This window comes from Hylobates moloch, unplaced genomic scaffold (assembly GCF_009828535.3).
Source record: "Hylobates moloch isolate HMO894 unplaced genomic scaffold, HMol_V3 SCAFFOLD_4, whole genome shotgun sequence".
In the NCBI taxonomy this organism is placed as follows: Eukaryota; Metazoa; Chordata; class Mammalia; order Primates; family Hylobatidae; genus Hylobates; species Hylobates moloch.
The window spans coordinates 159,906,543-159,932,232 of NW_026652279.1; the positions used below are offsets into that span (position 1 = coordinate 159,906,543).

At 43.3% G+C, this 25,690-nt stretch overlaps 1 protein-coding gene across 5 annotated transcripts in view; it reads right to left on the reverse strand.

Moving 5' to 3' along the window:
• The window catches only part of DOCK9 (dedicator of cytokinesis 9), a 293,481-nt gene extending 267,858 nt beyond the window's left edge, over positions 1-25,623 (reverse strand). For all 5 annotated transcript variants that reach the window (XM_032151176.2, XM_058438033.1, XM_058438030.1 and 2 more), the window contains exon 1: positions 25,456-25,623. In XM_032151176.2, coding sequence (XP_032007067.1) covers positions 25,456-25,584 — 129 coding nt within the window. In that variant the 5' untranslated portion in view covers positions 25,585-25,623. The remainder of the gene's footprint in view (positions 1-25,455) is intronic.
• Between the last annotated feature and the right edge of the window lie 67 nt (positions 25,624-25,690).

The window sequence follows — 25,690 nt, forward strand, 5'->3', positions numbered from 1 at the left end:
ACCTGGCCCGATTATTTCTACTTTCTGGCTATTATCCATAATACTACTGAGAACAAACAAGTACACATTTTTATGTGAACATATTTTCAATTCTTTTGGATATATAACTAGGAGTGGAACTGCTGGGTCATAGAACTAGGTCAAATAACTCTATATTTAACTTTCTGAAGAAGTGCCAAACTTTTCCAAAGTGCCTGCACCATTTAACACCAGCAATGTATGAGGGTTCAAATCTCTCCACGTCCTTACCAACATGACAATAACAGACATGGTATCTTATAATATCTGTCTTTATAAGATGTCACTCCTTGGATCCAGAGCAGGTACCTCTCTCATATCATCACGGGGCACCCCACACATCTGCAGTATCCTGTCTAGGGTATCTTTGGGTCCCTGATCCCACTATACTGGAACTGTCTGATCAGCTACTTAGGTCCTGACCAGACTGTAAGGTCTGCAAGGTCAGGGGCTGAGTCTGTCCCATTTACAGCTCTATCCTCAGGGTCTGGCAGAGTGGTTGGTGTGTAACAATACTCAGTGAATACATGTTAAATAAACAAGTTACCAAAATCAACAGATTATCCAGTCTGAGCCCCCACTTTCCCTTTACATGTTAATCCTACATTACCTATAATAAAATAACTAGTGGATTTGACAGTAAATATGTTTTCACAGATACAAAAAAGCCCAAGGCAGTTTAATCCCTTGCCTTTTAAGGATCTCTCTATCTTTATAAGCCAAAGCTGACTGAAAGTGTACTCTACTGACAGCTGCTCTATAAATGTTTACTGAGATAAAACAGTGAGCCCAAGCTGCTTCATTCCATAGAACACCTAAGCATTTGTCAATACGGCAAGACACTGAGGGAACAGGAGGGTCAAAAAGACAATGAAGGGTGGCAAGGAGTGCTGTACACTGTCTCCTCCCCCCCAAAAAAACATTTTATTTTACTTTTCTGCATCTTCTAAAAAATATTATCTCCCTTATATCCAAGATTCTCAAAGAGTCACACACACAACACTCCCTCGCTGATAGAAATCTGCCTGTCTTAGAGACCCTCCTTGCCTAGCACTCCCTCACCTTGACTAACAAGATGTGAGATGCACTGAATTAACTGGTCTTGCAACTTGCCATTACAGTTTTCTAGTGCAAGCAAATCTGGAATGATCAGGTCTAGACCCATGGCAGACTGGGGAAGCCAGCGTCAAAGGGTGTAAAGTCACAACAGAAGGTGTGGTATCAAAGCGAGGCAGCTTCACAGGAAGGGGAGCTCACTTGGGGCCTGAGTATCCCAGTGAGGTTTCCCTGGCCCTCTCCCCACCCCCACTGCTCCCAGGCGACCTTCCTTTTCCTTCTCACCACACCACTCTCATTTTCCACCTCCATGCCTTTCTATCCCTTTCCGGTACTGTTTGGTTGTCTGCAAATGTTTTCTAATTTTCCTATAATAAACATGTATTGCTCATGCAATAAGAGAGGAAAAAGCTTTTTGTTTTTGGTTTTTGTTTTGGTTTTTTTTTTTTTTTTTTTTGAGACAGGGTCTCACTCTATTGCCCAGACTGAAGTACAATGGCACCATTATAGCAGACCTCAGCCTCTAACTCCTAAGCTCAAGTGATCCTCCCACCTCAGCCTCCCAATTAGCTGGAATCACAGTCACATGCCATCATGCCTGGCTAATTTTTTTATGTTTTGTAGAGATGGGCTCTCACTATGTTGCTTAGGCTGGTCTCGAACTCCTGAGACCAAGTGGTCCTCCCACCTTGGTCTCTGAAAATGCTGTAATTGCAGGCATGAGCCACCATGCCCATTCCTAATTCATTGTAAAATGTACCAAAGAATGGTCCCCTAAGAGCATCTGACAAGCCAACTTCTTATAAATCTAACTCTGTAGGAACTGTGCCATCTTTAAGTGATTTTAAACTTAAAAATAACTAAAACTTGTATAAAGTTTACATTTACTTTTACAGTTCATTGCACCCTCCCAAGCAAACCTCGAATGACCTCATGGGAAACAAACAAACAAAAAAACCCACCAATCTATTTCGTTTTTCTAATTTGTCATGTGTTACAGATCTCTGGTCTGACAAGTTTTTAAATCACAAAACATACACTTATGACCTCCTTATTAAGCACCATAAACAAGAGGAAAACCATCTGGATGTGGCCTGCAAAGTAACCGATTTCCTTCCCATCTCCTGGCTTTTCTTAAAGACACGGAAAGAATGAGGGGCACTTGTCTGCATTCGCTCCCGCATGCCTTCTACAACAGGATATCGCCATCCGCTGCCTGCTTTTCTGCTTTTTGTTCACTGCTCGTAACAGGAAAACCTGCTTTCCTGCTTTCTCAATACCAAATGGGTTACTCCTGCGAGGGAAAACATCCCTTCAGAATCCACCCCAGGGCTCCACAGAAGGCAAGAGAAACAAAAGCTGCACCATTCTCTCCCCAAATATTCCATTGGCAGGCAGCCCAGGACCGCGCCAGTTCAGTGGTTTAATATCCTGTCTCTTTGGCAGAAAAGGGAGAGAAAATTATGGAGCTGCCGGCCCAGGGTCCCCAAATCCACTCTCTACTACTCTGCGGGTGTTACCATTTGCTGGACATCCATCATGACACTATCTTTTGCTGAAAGACAAACCAGCCACTGTCAGATAAGGGACCGAATTAGGAAAAGACCCATGTGAAGGTGCAAGACTCAGAATACAAGAGGTCCAGGAAAGCCAGCGACAGAAGGAATCACAATGTCAGAATATTAGAGAAGGATTTAAGAAACAAAAGAAAAGAACCCACAGGCAGCCTTGTGCATTAAGTCTAGAGAGAGGCAAGGCAGAAAAGAACAGAGACAAACGAACGATGAAAAGCAAGCCTGGGGCATACTGAAAGATGTCACACTCTATTCATGGCTAGTGAGCCAAAATGACACTGCTGGTGACAGCCTCACAGCCCTACTCAGACTCTGGGGAACCCTTCCCCAGCCTAGAAGGCCTCACTGAGCAGAGAATACACACATTCCTACCAAATGCTGGGGTTAGGCCTCACCTGGGTTTGGGTATCCAGGTGTCCAAACACCTTCCTCCACCCTGCAACTCCCACAAGTCACCGGATACCATGTCATCAGGGCTCCCTTTGCCTCGGGTGAGCATCCATATGCCTCCCAACCTGACACCCCTTGGTTTCTGGGGCCCAAACCAACCACTTCAACTGAAACATCCCCCAACTATCATCTTCACATACCTACAACAGGGCATCTCAAACCATGTGTGGTGAGGGTCCTCTTTCTCCTCCAAGCCACTGGGGACCAATACTTTTATAAAATACAAATAATCTTGACAATTACTAATAAATGAAAGAAAAAACAAACCCATACAAAATATAAGCCCCAAATTTTTGCTAGATTCAACAGATTTAAAGTTACCCTGTTGATTTGTTAATAGTTTCTAAACACGAATTCTCAACTTTTTTTTTTTTCCATTCATCTTCAAGCACAACTCATCTTGTCACAGGTCAGTTATAAACAGTTCACAGACCAACCTGTCCGCAGGTTTCATGCCGAGGAGCACTCCCTTCCAATGTGAAACAGAGGCTCAACACCTTCACAGCCTCATCTCCTACTATGCTTCTCTATTCTGAAGCCTTCTACTAAGACCTGTAGATCTTCTTCCATTTGAGGTAAACTCTCCTTTATCCTCCACTTTTTTCTCTCATCTTCTCTCTTCACCAGCTAGCTTTCTCCTGACCCTCACAGATGTCCTGGTCAAAGATGTAAATCAAGACTTAGGAATGAGTCACTGGAACAGAGGCAGTAGCTCAACTCTCTGAAAGTGAAAGGAGAACAGCAGGTCCCCATTTTCTATGGGATGGCCACAATAGGAAGCTGAAAGGGAAAATAATGAAACAGAGAGAAGGATGCAAAGAAAGACTTATCATTATAACTGCTGTCACTATATTGATAAATAACAGGTGGCAGTGACAGTATTTGGATATCAAAGGAAGGTGGACTTTCAAAGAAAAGAGAGATCTGTGGTCACATGAAGCAAAGAAATCTAAGAGGAGGAAAACTGAGAACAGTTTTCCATCCATAATTTACCAATCCATGCAGTGACTGAGGTTTTATTTGGAAATGTGAAAGAGGTTCACATCTAAAAATGAACTGGGGCCCCTGCTGCACATTTATTTTCTCTCACCTGGAAAAAGTAAACTACAAAAACGTGCAAAAAAGCACAACAAAATAAATTACCTAAATTTACATCCCCTCTCTAAATAACTGTTTATGAGCTTACCATTTTTAAAGGCTTCTTTCATTTTTCCCTTCAAAGGGAAGCATGGAAAGGACATTCCTGAAAACTGATATGAAGTCAAAATGTCAGCTTTGAAGACAGTGGTGGAGAAGACAGCTGGTCGGGGGCCTCATGATTAAGCACACTGATTATGACTGAGTATTTTAAAGAGGACAAGATAAATGGTTTTTAAAGCTGTCTGTTCTACCCTAAACACTCTCTAAAAAATGAAGGGCCCCTAATAGCTCACTGCTAATCCGTTTCTCTGCTGGTGGTTTATAAGGGGAGATGAGATTCTCATCTGTCTGCAATGGTTTATCTGAAATTATCTGAAAGCAAAGGACCAGATAAATTCTACACTCTTCTCAAGGCCTGTGTAACGGGCTGGATGTTCTCAGGTTTCTGCATCACCACAGTCCCAGCCACGGTCACGCACGGCTGAAACCTAAGGCTATAGTTAATGCCTCTTGCTTCTTGACCTCACCTGGCCAGGGAGCTCCAAGCTCACTGTGTGATGGGAGGAAGGAGGATTATTAATCAAAATGCATTGAATAAATATATGTCCTAATCTAATCAGGTTCAAATACACATCAGCTTAGTCCCAAAATACTTCTTACACATAATTTACACATTACTTCCTGCCCTCATTACCTCCTGCCTAAATTATGGCAAAAGTCTCCTGAGTAACACCTCAACCCCCAGGTTTCTAACCCCACCCACTCCCCAGCAACTAAGCTCTGACAACACAGTCACTGTATTCCCACAGCAAAGTTCTAATCTTGAGGCCTTCTAGCTCGAAAACCCACAACAAAGCATCAAGTCAACACTCCACAGCCTGGTCTTGTCCGCCCTCCTCACTCCCTGGGTGACCAGAATCTGTGTACCTCTAACCCTCTATACATGACACCAGACTCAACTACTCACTGTTTCCCAAGTACATGCCATGATTTCCTTCCTCGAGGCCTGCGCTCCTAAGGGTCCCTCTATCTAGAATAATTTGTATCTCTCACATTTCCTTCATTACCCTTTTTCTGATTCCCTCCACTGGAGGTAATCTCTCTCCTGAGACCTCTTTAACACTTTACTTATAACTCTCCAATGATGCCGGGCGTGGTGGCGGGCGCCTGTAGTCCCAGCTACTCGGAGAGGCTGAGGCAGGAGAATGGCGTGAACCCGGGAGGCAGAGCTTGCAGTGAGCCGAGATGGTGCCACTGCACTCCAGCCTGGGCGACAGAGCGAGACTCCGTCTCAAAAAAAAAAAAAAAAACAACTCTCCAATGATACAATCTTCTATTAGGTATACATGAAGCTCATTTTGCAATCTTCTCTCTCCTATTAGTCAGTCGGCAAGATGGGACAGGATCTGTCTCACTCATCCTGATTCCTCAAAGCACCTAGCACAGTGCTTGGCACATAGTTCGGACTCAACAAATGTGTTCACTTAATTGATGCATGTGTGAAATTTAAAATTTATCAGTTCAGATATATGTGGGAAACAGTTTTCAGGCATCTATAAAATACATGTGCATGCTTATTTGTTTGCCAATCAAATAAATACTTGTTCATTTCTTTACCCAGGAGATTAACATGATCCACACATATCCTGAATGGCAAAAGTAAAAAAGATAAAACTAAACAAAGATCAAGGCTAACACAAGTGTACACATCTTTATCTAAGAACCAACTTTAGTACTTCAGCATGTTTCTTGGCACTCAAAAAGTGGTATTTTTCTAGAAACAATGACCATTAGCCCCACTGCAAATCAGCAGAATGTCACCTTGTTTCCAAAAGCCCCCAAGCTAAGTATTCAGCATCTTTTACAATCACTAAAACCCCAAGGAATGGTGCCATGCAAATTTGCGTTCTACGGAGCTTAAAAAAAGACTGGGCCGGGCGCGGTGGCTCACGCTTGTAATCCCAGCACTTTGGGAGGCCGAGGCGGGCAGATCACGAGGTCAGGAGATCGAGACCACGGTGAAACCCCGTCTCTCAAAAAAAAAAAAAAAAAAAAGACTGAATTTTCTTTTCATGCCCAGTACACACAATAATTTCAGATTATTTTTAAACTAGAACTCCACAAAAACTGGTTTCATTTTCTAAGGAAAACTGGTTTCATTTTCAATTCTATATCAACTATGATAGACAAAGAACTATAATAATATACTATGTTACTTAATATAAGTTTAATATGTTAATATACTATATGATTTAACAAGCTTAACACGGTTTCTGGGGTTAATTAAGGACATCATTAAGATCCAACTCCTTGCATATTTTGGGGATCTTTGCACCTATGGAGCATATTCTAAATGCCAAGAGAACTAAATCTCTTAAATGCCCTGTTTTCCCTAGCTAGCTTAAAAGGAAATTACCTGCATATAGCTACAAAATACTAATTTTAGGAGTCCTTAGGTTGTTAATATCTACATTACCATAAAAATAAAAAGCCTCCCATCCCATCTCTCTAGCCTGTTCCTTGGAGTCCTGACCCACAATTCTCACTGCATGCATCTCATTCATGATAATTTCTTCTGCCACTACCCAGAATCTTTACAAGAGAAATATCCTATCACTACTCCCATGAGTAACAGCCATATTAAACGTCCGGTTTCTGAATCTTGCAAAAGGAGTGTAATAGATAAGTAGGTCCCAGTATGTTTCTACTACCCAGAAGGCTGACTTCAGTCTTGACACCTTCCTAAAAACTCCATCTGCACTGGTCACAACCTTCCTTCTTCCTTCCAGGAGCAAAACAGCCAAGCAGCAGAGGACCCTCAAAGAGGACCTTAACACCAAAGCTCCCTGGGTCCCATCTGTGTTCCTTTGTCCACTCCAGATTCCATGCTCCTTGAGGACAAGGATAGTGTCTTTACCAAATGTTTACCTTTCTTCAGTGTTTGTTGAGTCAATGAATCATCAGTGACAACCTGAGACCTACTCAATACTAAGGTATGAGGGCTTTAAAAACTTCTAACAGCACTACATTTTTCTCTGCTAACATCATCATTAAGAACTCAAAAATGACTCAAGATCTGCTAAGATCCTTAACTAAAAGAGGACACTGAATCCTCTCCAAATTCCAGGGAAAGATGCCCTGGCCTGAGAATGTGGAAAAAGATCACAAGGGAAGCCTGCAGCAGAGAAGACTGGATTCCATCTGGCCTCTGCCCCCTTCTCTCCCAAAGGTCACTGCAGATGGAAGTGAGCTCCAGGTCTGCACCAGGCCAGACTCAAAACCAAATGATTTGGTCAGAAAGGAATCAGCTCTGCAGCTTAAATCAACTCCAGGCTGGTCAGTGACTTCTCCACTATGCAGGTGCCACCCATAGGCACCAGGCCAAGACCATAAAGGAGTAAGTTGTATGGGCAAAATCCCATTCTCCTGACATGAAATGCAATGCTCACTGGAATATGCTGATTCTCCCACTGAGTTGCCCAGGAGATGGTGAGGTAGGGCTGCTTTGGGGCCTATTGCCCAGGGTGGAGGATATCCAAGATGCCAAGACTCCACATTGAAAGGACAGAAGCTTTTTTTTTTTTACAATGTCTAACAACTGAAGCCATGGAAAAAACATCTGTTGTTCTCTCAAATTCTGGGAGCTATTCTGAAACTCTCCCCCGTCAAATGGAGTTCCCTAAGCCTACAGAAAGAACCCATTCCCAATACCCCACATATGGTTCTCCACAGCCCATAATCTTCAACCCCCCACCTCCCGCCCCAGCATCGATACTCCAGACCAGGATATGGAATCACCAACTGTGACTATCCTCAATTCAAGAAACCCTCATCTGCTACTGGTGATCTCTTTTCTCTCATGCCACCTCTTACACATGACGGAAATCTCAACACCAACGTGTTTAGTAACTTCAAGGAGAAACCAACACTGTCAGGAATCTCCGCCCCTCTGAGTTTTCAGTGGAGAACTAATAAAGTCTCTTTAAAAACCTAATACCCTGGACGGGCGCAGTGGCTCATGCCTGTAATCCCAGCACTTTGGGAGGCCCAGGTGGCAGATCACCTGAGGTCAGAAGTTCGAAACCAGCCTGGCCAACATGAAGAAACCCCATCTCTACTAAAAATACAGAAAATTAGCTGGGCGCGGTGGTGGGCGCCTGTAATCCCAGGTACTGGGGAGGCTGAAGCAGAATCACTTGAACCCGGGAGGCGGAGCTTGCAGTAAGCCCAGGTCACGCCCTGCACTCCAGCCTGGGCGACAAAGCGAGACTCCATCTCAAAAAAAAACAAACAAAAAAACCCCTAATACCTCAATCAGTTTTTCACGAACTCCACAGAAATTAGTTAAGCACATACATCCTTCAGTTTAAAAAAAAAAAAAAAAATCATTTAATAGCAGTTACTTTCAATCTTTTAGGCAAAAAATAACATAGAAGATTCTTAAAAGAATAGCGAAGGAAAATAAAAATGGCAAAATGAACACAGTAAAAGCCTGAGAAGGAAAAAGTTAACCTACGAGATTAAATATCCTGTAAATTCTAGCTAGTATAATAGTTTACAGATGAACCTACTATACTATAAATATTATGGCACCTCTGCTATCACCATAGGAACTCTGCTTTCTACTTAAGAAAACAGCAATATGTTAGAATGACAGATTAAATAAGTCCTCTAAACAATCTTAGAAATGCAACTCTTTCTATAATAATACAGTTTGAACCAAATTGTCATTTACAGCTGAATATTTATTTTAGCCAATGCAAAGCAGCCTGAAATGTAAAATGACCTAGATTAACAGAGCTTATTCTACACTAACAAATTTTAGGTTAATAGGCCCAGGGAGGTTTTTTCTCAAGCCACATCATAATTTTAACCAATGTACATGTAAAACTGTGATATTCTGTCCCTTCAATAACACTGACTACTAAATTAGTTCTTCTTTCATGAATAAGTTACTACTGAGACCTTTTTTAGATTAATTTTCCAAGTTTTGCTTTTTATTTCTTTCTCCCTTTCATCCTAATACCCCTTAAATAGAAATGCAGAACTCCTTTCTTGGCTTGTGGAAATATGAGTATCAATTTCACCAACAAACTAGCTTGGGACTAATGAAATATACAAGCAGGGAGGAGATCCATGGTGCAAATACATGTTTCATAGTCTCCTATTATCTGATTACCAACGACACTTGACAACACACAAGTGTAAACAAAGTAATGTGATTATTTCCTATAGTCACTGGAAAATTCACTGGACCAGGAGTAAGCAAACTCGATTTTGTTCTTGTCTCTCTATAACTAGCTGTATGACCACAAAGGTTTATCCATGGCTGACTTCATCTTCCTCGTCTGCAAAATTAGGAAGTTGGACCAGATGACCACGAAAGATAACTTTCATCTCCAAAAGAATATGATTTCACTTTCATGTCACGCATTTCTATAAACCCATAGAATTAGTGGTACTTTCCAAAAAATATGTTTAATGATTCAAGCTAATCACTTAAAAGTTTTCAAGAAACTCCAACTTCAAAATTATATCTTAAAATGTTTTGTCACTTTTAGACAATCTCTGCCATCTTGCCAGGAAAAGGGTTAAGGTTAGCCAGGTGACCTTAATTAAGCAAGTCACTTGATTTCTCTGGTCTTTAATTCCTCACCAAGAAACAGAAATAATAAAACTATCCCTGTCTATCTGACCAGATTTTCAGAGGCCAAAGATAGACTTTTTTTTTTTTTTAAAGAACTTTATAAAACAGTCAAATGCAAAGTTGCATTGTTTCACAGGGGCATCCCACCTCTATGAGCATTTAATGCAAGGCTCTTAACTGTTGACAATATTTTTGCTTCCAACATACATGTGTGTGCCCTCCTTCTGGAACATATTTTACATCACAATGCCCATGTGTACAAGCACTAAGATATACAAGTGTAATTTTCAGGCATACCAACTTGAACAACTTACATGTAGTACAAACTTTCCTTCCAATATTCAATGTATTTGCTTTTTCTTAATAGATTATTACCTACTCACTTAAGAAAGTAAAACAGCTGGGAAATCCTAGAATATATAAAGAACAAATCATATTCCTATCTTTTCATGTGTTTCCTCCCAACATTTTTCTTACACATAATGTTTTCACACAATTGTGACCACATACATTTCTGCTTTTTTTTGCTCAACATTGTAATTTTCCTGTGTTATAAATTCTCCTCAAGCAGCACTTTAAAGAGTAATATGGTATTTCTTTACCTTGCCCCCATAAATGACCACAGCTTGCGCACTTAGTGAGTATTTACTGTGTGCCAGGCCCTATTCTAAGTGCTTTATATGCAATTGCTCACTTAAGTACAAAGATCTATGGGGTAAGTGCTATTAAAATGTCCACTCTCTGGGTGAAGAAACTGAGAAGGCAGAACTAGTAGATGGAAGAGCTGGGGCTGAAGCCTCCTGCCCAAGTTCTCACACACTATATCCTACTGCCATCCATGGCAAGAACTATCCCCCTAGTAACAGAAACTTGGTTATACAACTGCATTTCTACGTTTAGAACTGAGGGAATAAACATTTGATATTTAACTTATTCTTGAAACAGAAGAGAATGGCTTACTTTAGAATCTGTAAGATCATAAACTTTTTTGCGTGAACAAAATATTGCTTGTTTTTTTCATAAAAAAGTAAATAGTTCTGTATATTACAGTTAACTCTTGAACAACGCAGGAGTTAGAGCTACCAACCCCCTGCACAGTCAAAAATCCACCTATAACTTTTGACTCCCCAGAAACCTGGCTAATAGCCTACAGTTGACTGGAAGCCTTACTGATAAACAATTAACACATAATTTGTATATGATATATATTATACTGGTTTTTTTGTTTTTTGTTTTTTGACACAGGGTCTTGCTCTTTTGCCCAGGCTGGAGTGCAGTGGTGTGAACACAGCTCACTGCAGCCTCAACCTCCCAGGCTCAAGCCATCCTCCCACTTCAGCCTCCCAAGTAGCTGGAACTACAGGTGCATGCCACCATGCCTGGCCTTTTTTTTTTTTTTTTTTTTTTTTGCCATGTTGCCCAGGCTGGCCTTGAACTCCTGGGCTCAAGCCATCCATCTACCTTGGCCTTCCAAAGTGCCACAATAACAGGTGTGAGTCACTGTGCCCTGCTATTACCCTCTATTCTTACAATCAAGTATGCTAGAGAAAAGAAAACATTATTAATCGTAAGGAAGAGAAAATATACTTACTATTTGTTAAATGGAAGTGGATCATCATAAAGGACTTCATCGTCTTCATACTGAGTAGGCTAAGGAAGAGGATGAGGAGGGACTGGTCTTGCTGTCTCAGGGGTGGCAGAGGCAGTAGAGGTGGAGGTTGTGGGACAGGAGGCAAGAGAGGCAGGAACACTAGGTGTAACTGTACCGAAATATGTAATTTCTGTCTTGCTTTTTAGTTTTTTAATTTCTCTAAAACTGTTTCTATATAGTACCAATCCTTCCACCATTTGCTTTGGTTTCAGTGCCCGTATCTTAAAGGGATCCATGCCATAAAAGAAGTGAAAAGCACTCTTGAATAATTAGAACGCTTCTGCCAGACTGTCTGATGTTAACTTTTTTTTTTTTTTTGAGACAGAGTCTCGCTCTGTCGCCCAGGCTGGAGTGCAGTGATGCGATCTCGGCTCACTGCAAGCTCCGCCTCCCGGGTTCACGCCATTCTCCTGCCTCAGCCTCGGAGTAGCTGGGACTACAGGCGCCCGCCACCACGCCCGGCTAATTTTTTGTATTTTTAGTAGAGACAGGGTTTCACCGTGGTCTTGATCTCCTGACCTCGTGATCCGCCCGCCTCGGCCTCCCAAAGTGCTGGGATTACAAGCGTGAGCCACTGCGCCCGGCTCTCTGATGTTAACTTCTTTTCTAGCAGTGCCTCTTCTTCTACGTCTTATTCCTCATCATGGGGCACTAGTTCGGAAGCACTAATCTCCATCAGACCTCTTTTGTTAATTGCTCTGGTGTGGTGTCTATTAGTGCTTGAATTTCTCCAAGATCTTTATCTTGAAACCCTTCACCCCAGCCCCACCTTTTTTGCTATATCCACAATCTCTTTCATGGTTTCCTTGATTGGCTCTGTCATAAATCCTGTGAAGTCATGCACAACATCTGGATACAGTTTCCTCCAGCAGAAATGTGTTTCAGACTTGATGGCTTTCACTGCTTTTTCTACAACAATGACGGTATCCTTCAATGATACACTCCTTCCAGACTTTCATGATGTTCTATTTGGGTTGTCTTCCACAGCGCTACGATCCTTTCCATAAAGTACAGTGTGCACTGAGCCTTAAAAGCCCTTATGGAACCTGATTTAGAGGGTGAAGTAGGACATTGTGTTTGGGAACAAGTAGACCACTTTGATGTCTTTGGTGTTGAACTCATGTGTTCTGGGTGGCCAGGGGCATTGTATAATATCAAAAGAACTTTAAAAGGCACTCTCTTGTTAGCAAGGTACTTCCTGACTTCAGGGACAAAGCACTGATGAAACTGAGGGAAACTAAAGATGGGGTTTGGCATCAGCTCACCCCCACCAGAGCATTCTTTCATGCATCCCCAGTGATCACAAAACCAATACCACTACCTCGCTGATGCTATCTATACCCACTAACCCTGAGGCTTTAGTCAGACAAAGAAAACAGCCATTCTAAATTGTTCTTCTGTGCTCTCAGAATGTTTAACCATGCCTTTTACTTAAAGAATTCCAGGGGCCAGGCATGGTGGCACACACGTGTAATCCCAGCATGTGGGACGCTGAGGCAGGAAGATCACTTGAACTCGAGTTTGAGACTAGCCTGGGCAACATGGCAAAACCCCATCTCTACAAAAAATACAAAATTGAGCCAGGCATCATGGCACACACTTATAGTCCTAGCTACTTGCAAGGCTGAGATGGGAGGATTGCTTGAGCCTGGGAGGTCAAGACTTCAGTGAGCCAAAATCACACCACTGCACTCCAGCCTGGATGACAGACCCTGTCTGTCAAGGCTTGGGGGTTGGCAGCTTTATAGAAAAGAGCAGTCCTGATCACAAACCTAATTGCATTTGCACAAACGGTATTTGGCCTAATCCTTCCTGCCTTCAATCCTGGTGCTCACTTTTCTTCCTCACTAAATTATGTCCTTTGTGGCATTTTTTCCAGAATAGGGCACTTTAATCTGTATTAAAACCCTGTTCAGGCAGATATCCTTTCTCCTCAATGATTTTCTTAACAGCATCTGGGAGCTTGTATGCTGCCTCTTGGTTGGCAGAACTGCTTCTCCTGTTATCTTGATATTTTTAAAGCCAAAATTCTTTCTAGAATTATCAAACCATCCTTTGCTGGCATTAGATTCTCCAGCTTCAGATCCTTCACATTCCTTTTGCTTTAAGTTGTCATATAATGACTTCACTTTTTCTCAAGTCATTAGTCTATAGGTACTCCTTTCTATAGCAATCCTGTGCCCAAATAAAAGCTGCATTTTCACTACAAAATAAAAAGGTATTTTGCAAGAAGTGCAAGGTTTTTATGCCTGCTGACGCAGCTACAGCAACAGCTCACAAATTTCCTTTTTTCACAATGGTCCTTAAACTGGATTCACTTATCTTAAAATGGCAGGCAACTGCAGCTGCAGACCACAGTCTACAAAACATATCAAGTAATTCAACTATTTCTTGTAATGTCATGACTTCTGTTTCCTAGGAGCACTTCCAGGATCTTTGTAAGGGCTGGCACTTTGTAAGGGTCCAATGGTGTTATTCAATGTCTATGGTATTGCACTAAACATCATATAGAAGAAGGCACGAGATCACTTTTTACTGCAATAAGCAATTTACTAGAGAGAAAAGAAAAACAGCTCGGAGCAGTCTGAGCTATGTGAACTATGCAGGCCCAGAGAAGAGACATGAGTATGAGACTTCGGGTCACCCCACTCCGTGCCCAGGGGCAACTGTTAAAAGTCATTTGGTTCCTGACTAGCTGCCTCCCCCATTATCTTCATGTTCCCAGAATGTGTGATAGAAAGAACAACAGATAGCCAATCAACAGCTCATGTTGTTTTCATGTGAATTCTTGGTAAACAACTCAGAAACTGCCTCTTCTTTTCCTTTAAAAATCCACTTGTAACTGCTGTTAATCAGAGTGTATATTTAGGGCAATCTGAACCTTTGCTCCTGAGTTGCAGCAAGCTTGGCCCAAATAAACTCTCTACTTACATTAAATTTTGCCTCCTCCTCTTCTTTTTGGGTCAGCACTGGAAAGAGGAACTGCTCACATAGGGATGATTGGTGTCACACGGTGTTTTAAGTGGATATTCACAACACAACACTCACCACAATAGCTACAGGAGGTGGCTATGAAATCATTACAGTAGTATAATACGTACTATAGTTAATTTTATGTAGTTATGAGTTAATGTTGCATCTTTATATTTGTTTCTCTGGACTGTAAATGGCACCATGTATGGTCTGTGTTTGTGTGGGTAAGTTTTGATAAATTTTAACTTTTATAATAGATTTGTGTATCATGTACAGTAGTAAATGATAAAATAGACCAGTATCTACACATTATTTTACATATTAATGACATACCTTTTTCTTAATTTCTTCAATGGCTATGCAGTTCATCTGTGAGTTTTTTCAAATTGTTGCACATCTTCAAAAATGTTTACAATACACTTACTTTTTAAATCTGCATATAAGTGGACCTGTACAGTTCAAACCCATGTTGTTCAAAGGTCAGCTGTAGTACTTTTTTTTTTTTTTTTTTTTTTTTTTGAGACAGTCTCGCTGTCACCCAGGCTAGAGTGCAGTGGCTCTATCAGGGCTCACTGCAGCCATGACTTCCTGGGCTTAAGCAATCCTCCCATCTCAGCCTCCACAGTAGCTAAGGACTACAGGTGTGTGCCACCACGCCCAGCTAATTTTTTCTTTTTTCTTTCTGTTTTTTTTTTTTTTAGAGATGGGTTCTCACTTTGTTGCCCAGGCTGGTCTGAAACTCCTGGGCTCAAGTATTGCCCCACCTCAGCCTCCCGAAGTGCTGGGATTACAGGTGTTAGCCACTGCACCCAGCCAATGGCACTATTTATAACTTTTTTTTTAACTTAGCATGGTAAACATCTTTCCTTAGAACATTTGCCTAACTATATGACTGAACATCTACTTTGTTAAGATAAAATGTTTAAAAAATAGACTACATGAATCTCAATTTGAATCTCAATCTATTTTAAGAGTTTTAAAATAAACTTCATGGGCTTAATGGAGACCCTGGGTAGTTCATGACCATCTGCTTTCAGATTCACTTTCAGATTAACATTCAATAGAGGGGGGAGGTCTCTACCACAGGCCCTGACCCAGCCTGTCTTCCAGTGTCATCACACCCAAGCGCTATCTTAATTATATTTATCCCTGTCAACCTCATAGAAAGAGAGGCAGGAAGATTCAAAGTTCTCATCAGACAGTACGTCTCCTTGCTACCAATTTACCAATAAAAAGTCAAGAAAGAAACAGAAAGTAAAAGTACAAAATAAGATAAATTCACTAATAAGGAGTCAAAAAAGAAACAGAAAATAAAAGTGTAAACAATATAATGTCACCATTCATGTGCTCCTTGCAAAACTCATTATTCAGTGAATGAACATCACTCCCAGTGATTTTTATTCCTTGTATTTTTGTTTTGTTTTGTTTTCTTTCAGATAAATGAGTTACTAAATATTTAACACGAGTTAGATCAGTGTCTTCTTTTACACATTGGAGCTCTATGGAATTGGTGAAAATAAATGGTCCTAACATAGGAAATTAATCTTATACATTTTGTACCAAGATGTGTGGCTGCTTTAAAATCCTATGCAAAGATCCCCATACGGATTTACTGACAATCTGAACAGCTTTTCCTAAACTAAAACACAGAACCAGCCTCAAAGTGATACACATTCTGATGTGCAAGAATATTGGCAAATTAGTCATATGTAGCAATGAGAAACTCATGATATGACAGAGCCTGTGCATTAGGAAAATTAATCTGGCAGCAGGAGGTAAACTGGGATGAAATAAATAGAAATGGGTGCAGGGAAGAGAAATTAGAGGTAATAGGAAATAAGAAAAGGATAAAATTGGCTGGGCGCAGTGGCTCATGCCTGTAATCCCAGCACTTTGGGAGGCCGAGGCGGGAGGATCACGAGGTCAGGAGATCGAGACCATCCTGGCTAACACGGTGAAACCCCGTCTCTACTAAAAATACAAAAAAAAATTAGCTGGGCATGGTGGCAGGCGCCTGTAGTCCCAGCCACTCAGGAGGTTGAGGTAGGAGAACGCCGTGAACTCGGGAGGCGGAGCTTGCAGTGAGCCAAGATCGCGCCACTGCACTCCAGCCTGGGCAACAGAGCAAGACTCCTTCTTAAAAAAAAAAAAAGAAAAGAAAAGGATAAAATTAAGATATAGAGTCAGATGTAGCATCTTCAGGATTTGGTCATTCATCCAAAAAATGTGACTGAGCCCCTGCTATGCACCAGGCCCTGCGAAAACCATGGTGAACCAACAGTCCAGGGAAGGAAAAAGACATTAAGCAAATGTACAAAAATAAATAAATAAATAAATAAATTGTGAGAAGTGGTCAAAGGAAAGGAACAGGCAGTGCATGTTTTAGTTTGCGTGGATAGGCCAGGACATGTGAGTACAGTTTCAAAGGCCAGAGAGAGTGGCCTGGCAACTGAGAGGGGTGGCCAGGGGTCATGATTATCCCAGGCAGAAGTGAGAGCTTCTTACCTCCTGGAGTATGAGAGAGGCTGGCATACAAAGCCCAGCCAGTGGGTAATGGGAGGGTGGTGTCTGATAAGGAGAGAGCCTTATGGTCCAAGGGAAAGAGTTTGTATCCTAAGGGCAATGGGAAATACTAATGTCTTCAGGGTTTAGAATTGAACCTATAAGGATGGAGTAATTATGGTAGCAAAGAAACCAGATAAGAAGGATCCTATCCCCTGTGATATGGTTTGGCTCTGTGTCCCCATCCAAATCCCCAGTGTTAGAGGAGGGGCCTGGTGGAAGGCGACTGAATCATGGAGGCAGACTTCCCCTTGCTGTTCTCATGATAGAGTTCTCATGAGATCTGGTTGTTTAAAAGTGTGTAGCACCGCTCCCTTTGCTCTCCCTCTTTCTTGCCAGCCATGTGGAGATGTGCCTGTTTCCCCTTCACCCTCTGCCATGATTGTAAGTTTCCTGAGGCCTCTCCAGAAGCAGAAGCCTGTACAGTCCGCAGAACCATAAGCCAATTAAACCTCTTTTCTTTATAAATTACCCAATCTCAGGTATGTCTTTATCGCAGTGCAAAAATGGACTAATACACCCTACTACTGCACAGACCAGGAAAGAAAGGAGACAGGAAAGGGGATGCCAGGTTGCAGCAGGCATCAGTGCTGCTCACCAAAGATGTGAGTCCTCTTGGCAGACACATAGAAAGGATTGTACTTCCCTGCTCCTTGAGTTTGGTGTTGCCATGTGATTTGCTTTTGCCACACAGACCTGCCACATTCAAGATGGGGGCTGTCCCATCAACTGAGGTCCCAGGACAATATGGAACTAGGCTCCCAGCCCACACTCAATGGAGAGGTAGCCTGTGGAAGAAATAAACCTTTCTGTTCTAAGCCACTGAGATCTGGGAGTCCTTGGCCCATAATGACTGGTTCATGACAGAACGTAATGAATGTAGTGGTTCTTGAATGAGGAAGGCAAAGGAGACAAAGAGAAGAGACATAGGAGGAGTTAGAGATTTCAAAGCTGGTGATGAAATGACACTCCCCACTAAAACAAGAATGTAAAAAGGACTACCTAACTTGGGATGAAAAGTGGCAATTTATGTTTCATAGATGGTGAACTTAAGGAGCTGGTAGGACCGCCAAGTAGAAGAGTCAGGCACGAAAACAGAAAAGCAGGTCTAGGGTGGGGCACAACGTGCGGTAGAAGGGGGAGAATCAGAACTGAGATAAAACTGTGGAAATTGCAATGAGGTAGTGCCCCCCTTCGGAGTGAATGGAAAAAATTAAATTCTATAAACCAGTGGTGGAGAAGAGATCCTTTAAGAAAACCCCTGTGTGGTGACTGCAGCAAAGAGTGAAAAAGATAAAGGAACAGACATCAGAGAGGAAGGAGGAGACGCAGGAGAATCCTGTTCCACAGAAGGGAAGAGGGTGCTTAGTCGTATGGGGTGAGCACTGAGAGGCCGCCCCACAGTAAGGACGTGAGCAGGTCATGGGGATAGGGAGCTGTGGATGGTGTGGAAGCAGAGGCAGACCAAACAGCCAGTGTAGAAGTAAAGACAAGAGCTGGGTCAGTAGAGCCAAGAAGCCCCAGGCCAGGGAATAGCCAAGGGCAGAGCCTGTGACAGATAGCCTCCAGCATCTCAGAAACTCCCAGCCCTCCTCTCTCCACCACTTGCTAAGTTCTGAGCAACTTTTTAAAATTGCAGAAGTTCAAATATACAACAGGAAGAAAAAGAACTATCTCTTAGGAGTAAGTGGCCTTGCTCTGAGGGCTCTAATTATCACAGCACATTCTCAAAATCATTTCTCCTGTCAATATTGACCAAAGTAATAAAAGTAATACATGCCAACTGTAGAAATCTGGGAAGGACAGAAAATCGGAAGAAAAAAAAAGTGAACTTCCCATCATCCCACATCCAGAGATAACCACTGTTAACATTCTGCATTCTGGTTTATGTTAAAGACTAAACACAGACAGGTCAGGCCAATAGCCAGTCATCGAATGTACACGAAAGATTTATGTTAAAGAAAAACAATTTTATGACAGGTACACTTTTAAAACCTCATTCTTATCAAACCTACATTCCATACTCTACAGTACAGCTTATGTCCATGTGAATGCGGCCGTGGAGTTGTAGAATGGGGTAGCCCTCCAAGCAAAAAGTTTAACTTAACACTATGACCAAGAGATCGCTATAGACAAATAGCTACAGGGCAAATATTATTTCTAAGCTTACTGTTTGACTTTTGTATGGTACTTACAGAGACAGACGTTTAGTGTTAACAAGGGGAGGCAACAGGCAGAGTAGCTAGGAGCTCAGGGTGTGAAGTTACAGTGCCAAGCTTCAAGACCCAGCCCCCATACCCACACCTGTGACCTTGAGGTGACTTAACCTGTGTGTGAAGCCCTCAGATGCATTCTAGGGCATCATAGGTGGTCAATAAATGCTGGCTCCAGAAATATTTAGTCAAGATAATCAATCTTTTCCTTTAGTAACATAATAAGAGCTTGCATTTGCTAAGCACTCACTATCAACTACTTTACATGCATTATCTTACTTAATCTTTACTTTTAAAAAACTCTCTAAGATAATACCTACCAATCCCAATTCTCAGATGAGCAAACTAAGGCTCAGGCAACATACGTTGCTCGAAGTCCTCAGCCAATCAGTGGCAAAGCCAAGGCTCACCTCCAAAGCCCAGGTCCAACTGGTTTCTTCCTGAACTTTCATACTTCAAAAATCCCTCCCCAGGCCGGGCGTGGTGGCTCATGCCTGTAATCCCAGCATTTTGGGAGGCCAAAGTGGGTGAATCACTTGAGGTCAGGAGTTCAAGACCAGCCTGGCCAACATGGTGAAACCCCGTCTCTACTAAAAATACAAAAATGAGCCGGGTATGGTGGCACACACCTGTAATTCCAGCTACCTGGGAGGCTGAGACAGGAGAATCACTTAAGCCCGGGAGGCAGAGGTTGCAGTGAGCCAAGATCGCACCACTGCACTCCAGCCTGGGTGACAGAGTGAGACTCCATCTCAAATAAATAAATAAATACATGAATATCCCTCTCCAGTCTTACATGATTATTCCCCCATGTTTTATGTGGTTTCTTTTATTTTACAAATAACTCTTATATTTCACTATAATTTATTTCAGTATGTGCTATAAGGTAGGGCTCCAACAATATTATTTGTAACACCATTTACTGAATGGTAACTCACCATATCCGACTACTGCTCTCATGGTACCTAAGTGCCTACACACACACAGGCCTGTTACTGGATTTTCCATTCCACGTCACACCTCCCATCCCATTCTTGGGCCTGCCTGACAGAAAACAGTCACACTATTTACACTCAGGATTACACTTAGGGAAGGTCTCTCTAGGAAGCACACGTTCATGGCTGGTTTGAACTTCTTTCCTGAAATAGTTTCAAAAAGACAAAGGAAAAAAATCTATTTCAGGATGTGTTCTCAGCCAATCAATGAAATTGTTCCCAAAGTTGGCAACTGTATTTCTCAAAACGTCTCTCCCTTCCTCCAAAAACTCGCTCTTCTTTGCCCAAGCTGCTCTGCTCCTTCTTGGTCCTACCTGCGCATACTAAGCATTTGCTCAATTTCTTATTCTTTCCTAGAAAAAAAGATAGAAGTCTCCCTTATCTCTGCATCTTCCAGGTCCAGTTTAATTCTTAATAAATTCTTTCCCGAATACACTGGTTCTGCGCTTTCGTTTCCTCTGGTCACTGAACCACATGTTTGACTCTTTTTGTGGTGCGCCTTAGTATTGTTAGTCACCTTAGCGTAGGTAACTGACTCGTCTACCTGTTTAGATCATAAACCCTGCACGGGCAAGGGCCTACTCTGACGTGGTATCATGTTCTTAGCACCCAGCGGACAGCCCTGCCCCAGAGTCGGCCCTCAGTAAATGTGGACGGTGATTTCACAGTTCCTTCCCTCCCTGTTCAAACTCAAGGCCTCACTAATGTCCTCCTGACAGTGTACTAATAATCAAAAGGACTAGAAGCCAAAGGAATGGAACCTGCTGTTGATGATCTAGTCCGAGATGGGCCTCCACCCTGCTTCCTGTATTTTGGGACATTTCTGTTTTCTCCACTGGAGGGTGGAGAAAAACAGTGCAGAGAAGCCCTGGCCAGTTATCAGCTTACTGACATCTGATTTTAAATTATAGCCAAAAACGAGATTTTACGTTACTTGAGAATTTCAAAGAACACCATTTCTGGAGTCTCACGTAATTACCTCTGACAGCACTGGAATCTTGAGCTGAATAAACGGGGCAGTGAGGGAAGCCTCAGGCAGACTCAGGGACACTACCATCCCATACCTTCTGCCGCCCTCCTCCAGTAACACCAAGCGAAATTTAGCAACGACCTGACTTGGTTTCATTTGTATTGTTGGAACTCAGAGGGGTGAGGAGTGGCATTGCTGGCAAGGGCTTGACATAGAAGAAGAGTTTGAAGCTGAACACAGTGAGATAAGATCAGTAAGGAAGCCGGGCAGCCAGAAGACTTGTATATTAATACCCAAGTGCAGGACAGTCAGCATGCCCATGCAAAGGGATGTGACCTGATATTCACACAAATCTTTCAGAGAAAGGACACTTGTAGGCCTTGAGTGGTATTAATACATCCTCTTAGATCTAGGCCATTATGATGCCATCTTTAATACATCTGAAAGAGCTGAGGTAAAATCCTTTCAGGAGCTCCAAAAGTAATCATAACTCAACCCTGCTCAGGGAATTCTTTCTAGCTTTTCTTCTGAGCTTGCATACGTTTTGAACATGCTACCTTCCTGACTATTCTAAATTATGGAAAGCTAATTCTGAAATTGTGAGGATTCTTCCTTCATTACCAAAAATCATAAATTACTTTTCCTACAGTTAAAAATGTTCCTAGTAGTACCTCCACTACTTTTATAAAAGCAGCTTAGGGCTGGGTATGCTGGCTCACACCTGTAATCCCAGGAGTTTGGGATTACTTGAGCCCAGTTCGAGACCAGCCTGGGCAACAAGGCAAAACCCCATCTCTACAAAAAATACAAAAATTAGCTAGGCATGGTGGTGCATGCCTGTAATCCCAGCTACTCTGGAGGCTGAGGTAAGAGGATTGCTTGTATCCGGGAGTTCAAAGGCTGCAGCAAGCCATGATCGTGCCACCACACTCCAGCCTGGGTGACAGATTAAGATTGTCTCTAAAAGAATAATAAATAAGGCCGGGCGCAGTGGCTCACCCCTGTAATCCCAGCACTTTGGGAGGCCGAGGCAGGCAGATCACCTGAGGTCAGGAGTTTGAGATCAGCCTAGCCAACATGATGAAACCCCATCTCTACTAAAAACACAAAAATCAGCTAGGCATGGTAGAACACACCTGTAATCCCAGCTACTCGGGAGGCTGAGGCCAGAGAATCACTTGAATCTGGGAGGCAGAGGTTGCAGTGAGCCGAGATCACGCCACTGCACTCCAGCCTGGGTGACAGAGCAAGACGCCATCTCAGAAAAAAAAAAAAAAAAAAAGAATTCTAAGGCTCATGAAAGAGCTAACCATGTTTGACAAGGCCTACAAAGCTTTTTTAGGTCCTTATTAGAACAAACTAACAATCAAAGATTTTTAAATATGATCTGGGAAATGTGAAGAGCATACTAACAAGTTGTTAATTTTATTATGACACAGTTATATAAGAATAGACCCTATTTTTAAGTAATATATACTAGTTATACAGAGGTAAAATGATATAAGGCCTGGGACTCACAATCATACATGAAAAAGAATAGGGAGAAGAGACATATGAAGCAAGTTTGGCAAAATCTTGATAATTATTCAATCTGGATGATGAAATATGAAGGTTCATTATACTATTCTCTCTACTTTTTGTATGCTTATTTTCAAGCTTTTCAAACAAATTAATACAAAATCATTCATAAAAGTCCATGAACCTGAACCCATGAAAAATGAAGCTATTGAACAATGAAAAATGGATAAGCCCACGTTATGTTTACATTTTAAAGCTTGTTTTTAATGGCAGCCTTTATCATCCACTGAACTATTTAATTTTGTTGTTTCTGATCTCATGACCATCCACTCATCAATACTTGAAGTGTGGGAAGAGCTATTAAACCCATACGTAGTTTTTTTAAATCCATCTGCAGAACTGCTTTATTAGCTAGATAAGAATATTTATTGAGCATTTATATTGTGGGCATTGTAGTAGTGCTGACCCAAGTTATCAGACACAGAGCAATTATTTCCATCTAAGGACAGATGCACAGACCATGGGATTCTGAACCTGGCGTGGTTGCTGCTCTGCCTCCTGAGAAGTCCAGGGTTACCTTACCTCACCTCCCAAACCTTCATACAACAAAGCCCCGCCAGAACTTATGTGGCAGGTGCACCTGCTGTGGCTCCCTGGCAGACACTGGAGCCACTAGAGGAAGTAGGCAGTGGCAGAGTACCAGGCAGGAGGTGGGGGGATGAGGTGTGTGGGTAATTTTCAGTATCTGTAAGCTCTCCCAGATTCTTCCTTCTGCAATTCAGAACCATCACAATGCATTTCCTATTTCCCATTCAGCCAGGGGACCTCACACGCCAGCAGGGACACCTGCTTTCCTGCATTTTGTATCTGTTCCATCACAGGTTTCATCAGACAAGTGACCACAGACAGACGAGACTAAGAGTTAAGACAACAGCCGGGCATCTGGCTCTTCATGCTTAAGGGTGTCCAGGGAAAATGGATGTACTACTAAAGTATCATGAGGTAACACAGTTGGCAGTGTGTCACACGTGGGAATGGACACTCCTAGGTCACCATTAGTAGGCCATCCTCCGATGGGAAGGGCAGATATTCGGGGACTACTGCACATCAGCAGTGCTGTGTCTGCACCAGCACTCCTGGGCTCCATCTACACGGCTTATTAAACCAGTACCTGCAGCACTTTGGAAATCATGGCACACTGATACACTTTATTTACTCTCCTTCTGCCTCAAATCCCTGATGACCACGGCAGGCCCCAGATAAAGGAACCAAGTTCTGTGTGAGAACAGAAAAGAAAAGATGCCAAAGAAGTTGCAGGCTTTATCCTTAACATGCACTGGCAAAAGTAAGGAAGATGCAGGAAGCCACCCAGAAGTTAGTTGTTATGGAAGAGACGGCCAGGTTCTGGTCTATTCCCAACTCCTGCTCTACTCCTTACCTAATCGACTTCCCTAAAATAGAAAAATTAAATCCTTGTTTACTATGGATCAAACTGGAGTTTGAGAAATCTGGAGTGAGTTGGCAGAGCTAGCAATCGAGAGAAAATTCAAACTGAGCAAACTAGATATAGAAATCAGCGAAGCTTCATCTCCAATCTCCACAAACGTCATTCACGCAATTCTGTGTCTGCCCAGGAAGGGCATCGATCTGCCACCAAAATGATGCATCCGCCCGTGTTAAGGGGCCCGGCACTCTGCCCCGACGATCCCCCACAAAACCCAGACAACCACTTCCAAGGCCCATCTTCTTGCACTGTTCCAACAAACACAAGTCACACCCACCCATAAACAAGCCCGTTTCAAGAAAACAAATGCCGGCGGCAACGCAAGGAGCTGCTAAAAGTTTCCAGCTGCCCTGCAGAGCTCGCTCCTGCTCAAACGTCGCTCCACTCTCGCACCATCCAGGTGAATCGGGTTGTAGTGCGTTTCCAAATACAGCAGGACCAGCGCTGGCTGTGAAAAAGTTAATTGAAAACTTCATTTTCCTCACACCCAGAGGCCTATTCTCTAAAGACGTTCTGCCACGGGAAGATTCATTTTGGGCTGATGGCTTTGCTTGCTTCGAACCCCCAAACGTCACAGGAATTTGCACCAATACTAAATTAGCGAGGGTTCCCATCATGCCCCCCAAGCCTTCCTAAAAGGCGGCCAAACTTCAGGATACCGGCTTGGAGGTGGGGGGCGCAGGAGAGGATGCCGAAGTCCTTCCCTCCTGGAGTTCAGCCAACTCAAAGGGTTCGCAGGGGCATCTCCCACCCTGAGCGCAGACTGGATGAGGAAGCCCCCACCTCAATTCCCCTGCGCCCCTCCAAAACACGGAAGGGGAGGGATGCGGGGGAGGGGGAAGAGTGTAATTTCCCAGTTGACATAAAGCAGGTAAATTGGGAGAGAGCGGGGTGAAAAGAGTCAGAGGGCGACGTCACTCCGCGGAAATTTCCCAGGAGGAAGGGAACAGCGATGGGGACAGGATCTTGGGTGGCGGGGAGGGGTCTGGGAGTTGCAGCCCCTCCATGGACCTTCTCTTCTCCCCTGTCCAACTCCCTCCCGCCGGCCCCACCTCTTGATTCCGCGGACCCAGCAGAGTCGGCCGCTCTGCCTCAGCCCTGCCGACTAAGAGGCGCCCAGCCCGGGCCCGCTGCTGCCTGCGCCCCCGCCACCCTCCCCCGGCCCGCGGTCGTCCCGCACTCACCAGGAGCACGGAGCCGCGCACCACCTCAGACACGCTCTGCCGCAGCTCGGCCGCCGTGCCCGGCTTACTCAGCGCCCGGGTGAACTTCCGAGTCTCCGCCGAGGCGGGGAGCAGCGGCGGCTGCGACATCCTCCTGCCCCCGCCGCCTCCGCCTCCGCCTCCGCCTCCGCCTGCTCCTGCGGCCCGGCCCGGCCGCGCGGCCGCCAGGTGCGCCCTCGGCGCCCAGCCCGCTCCG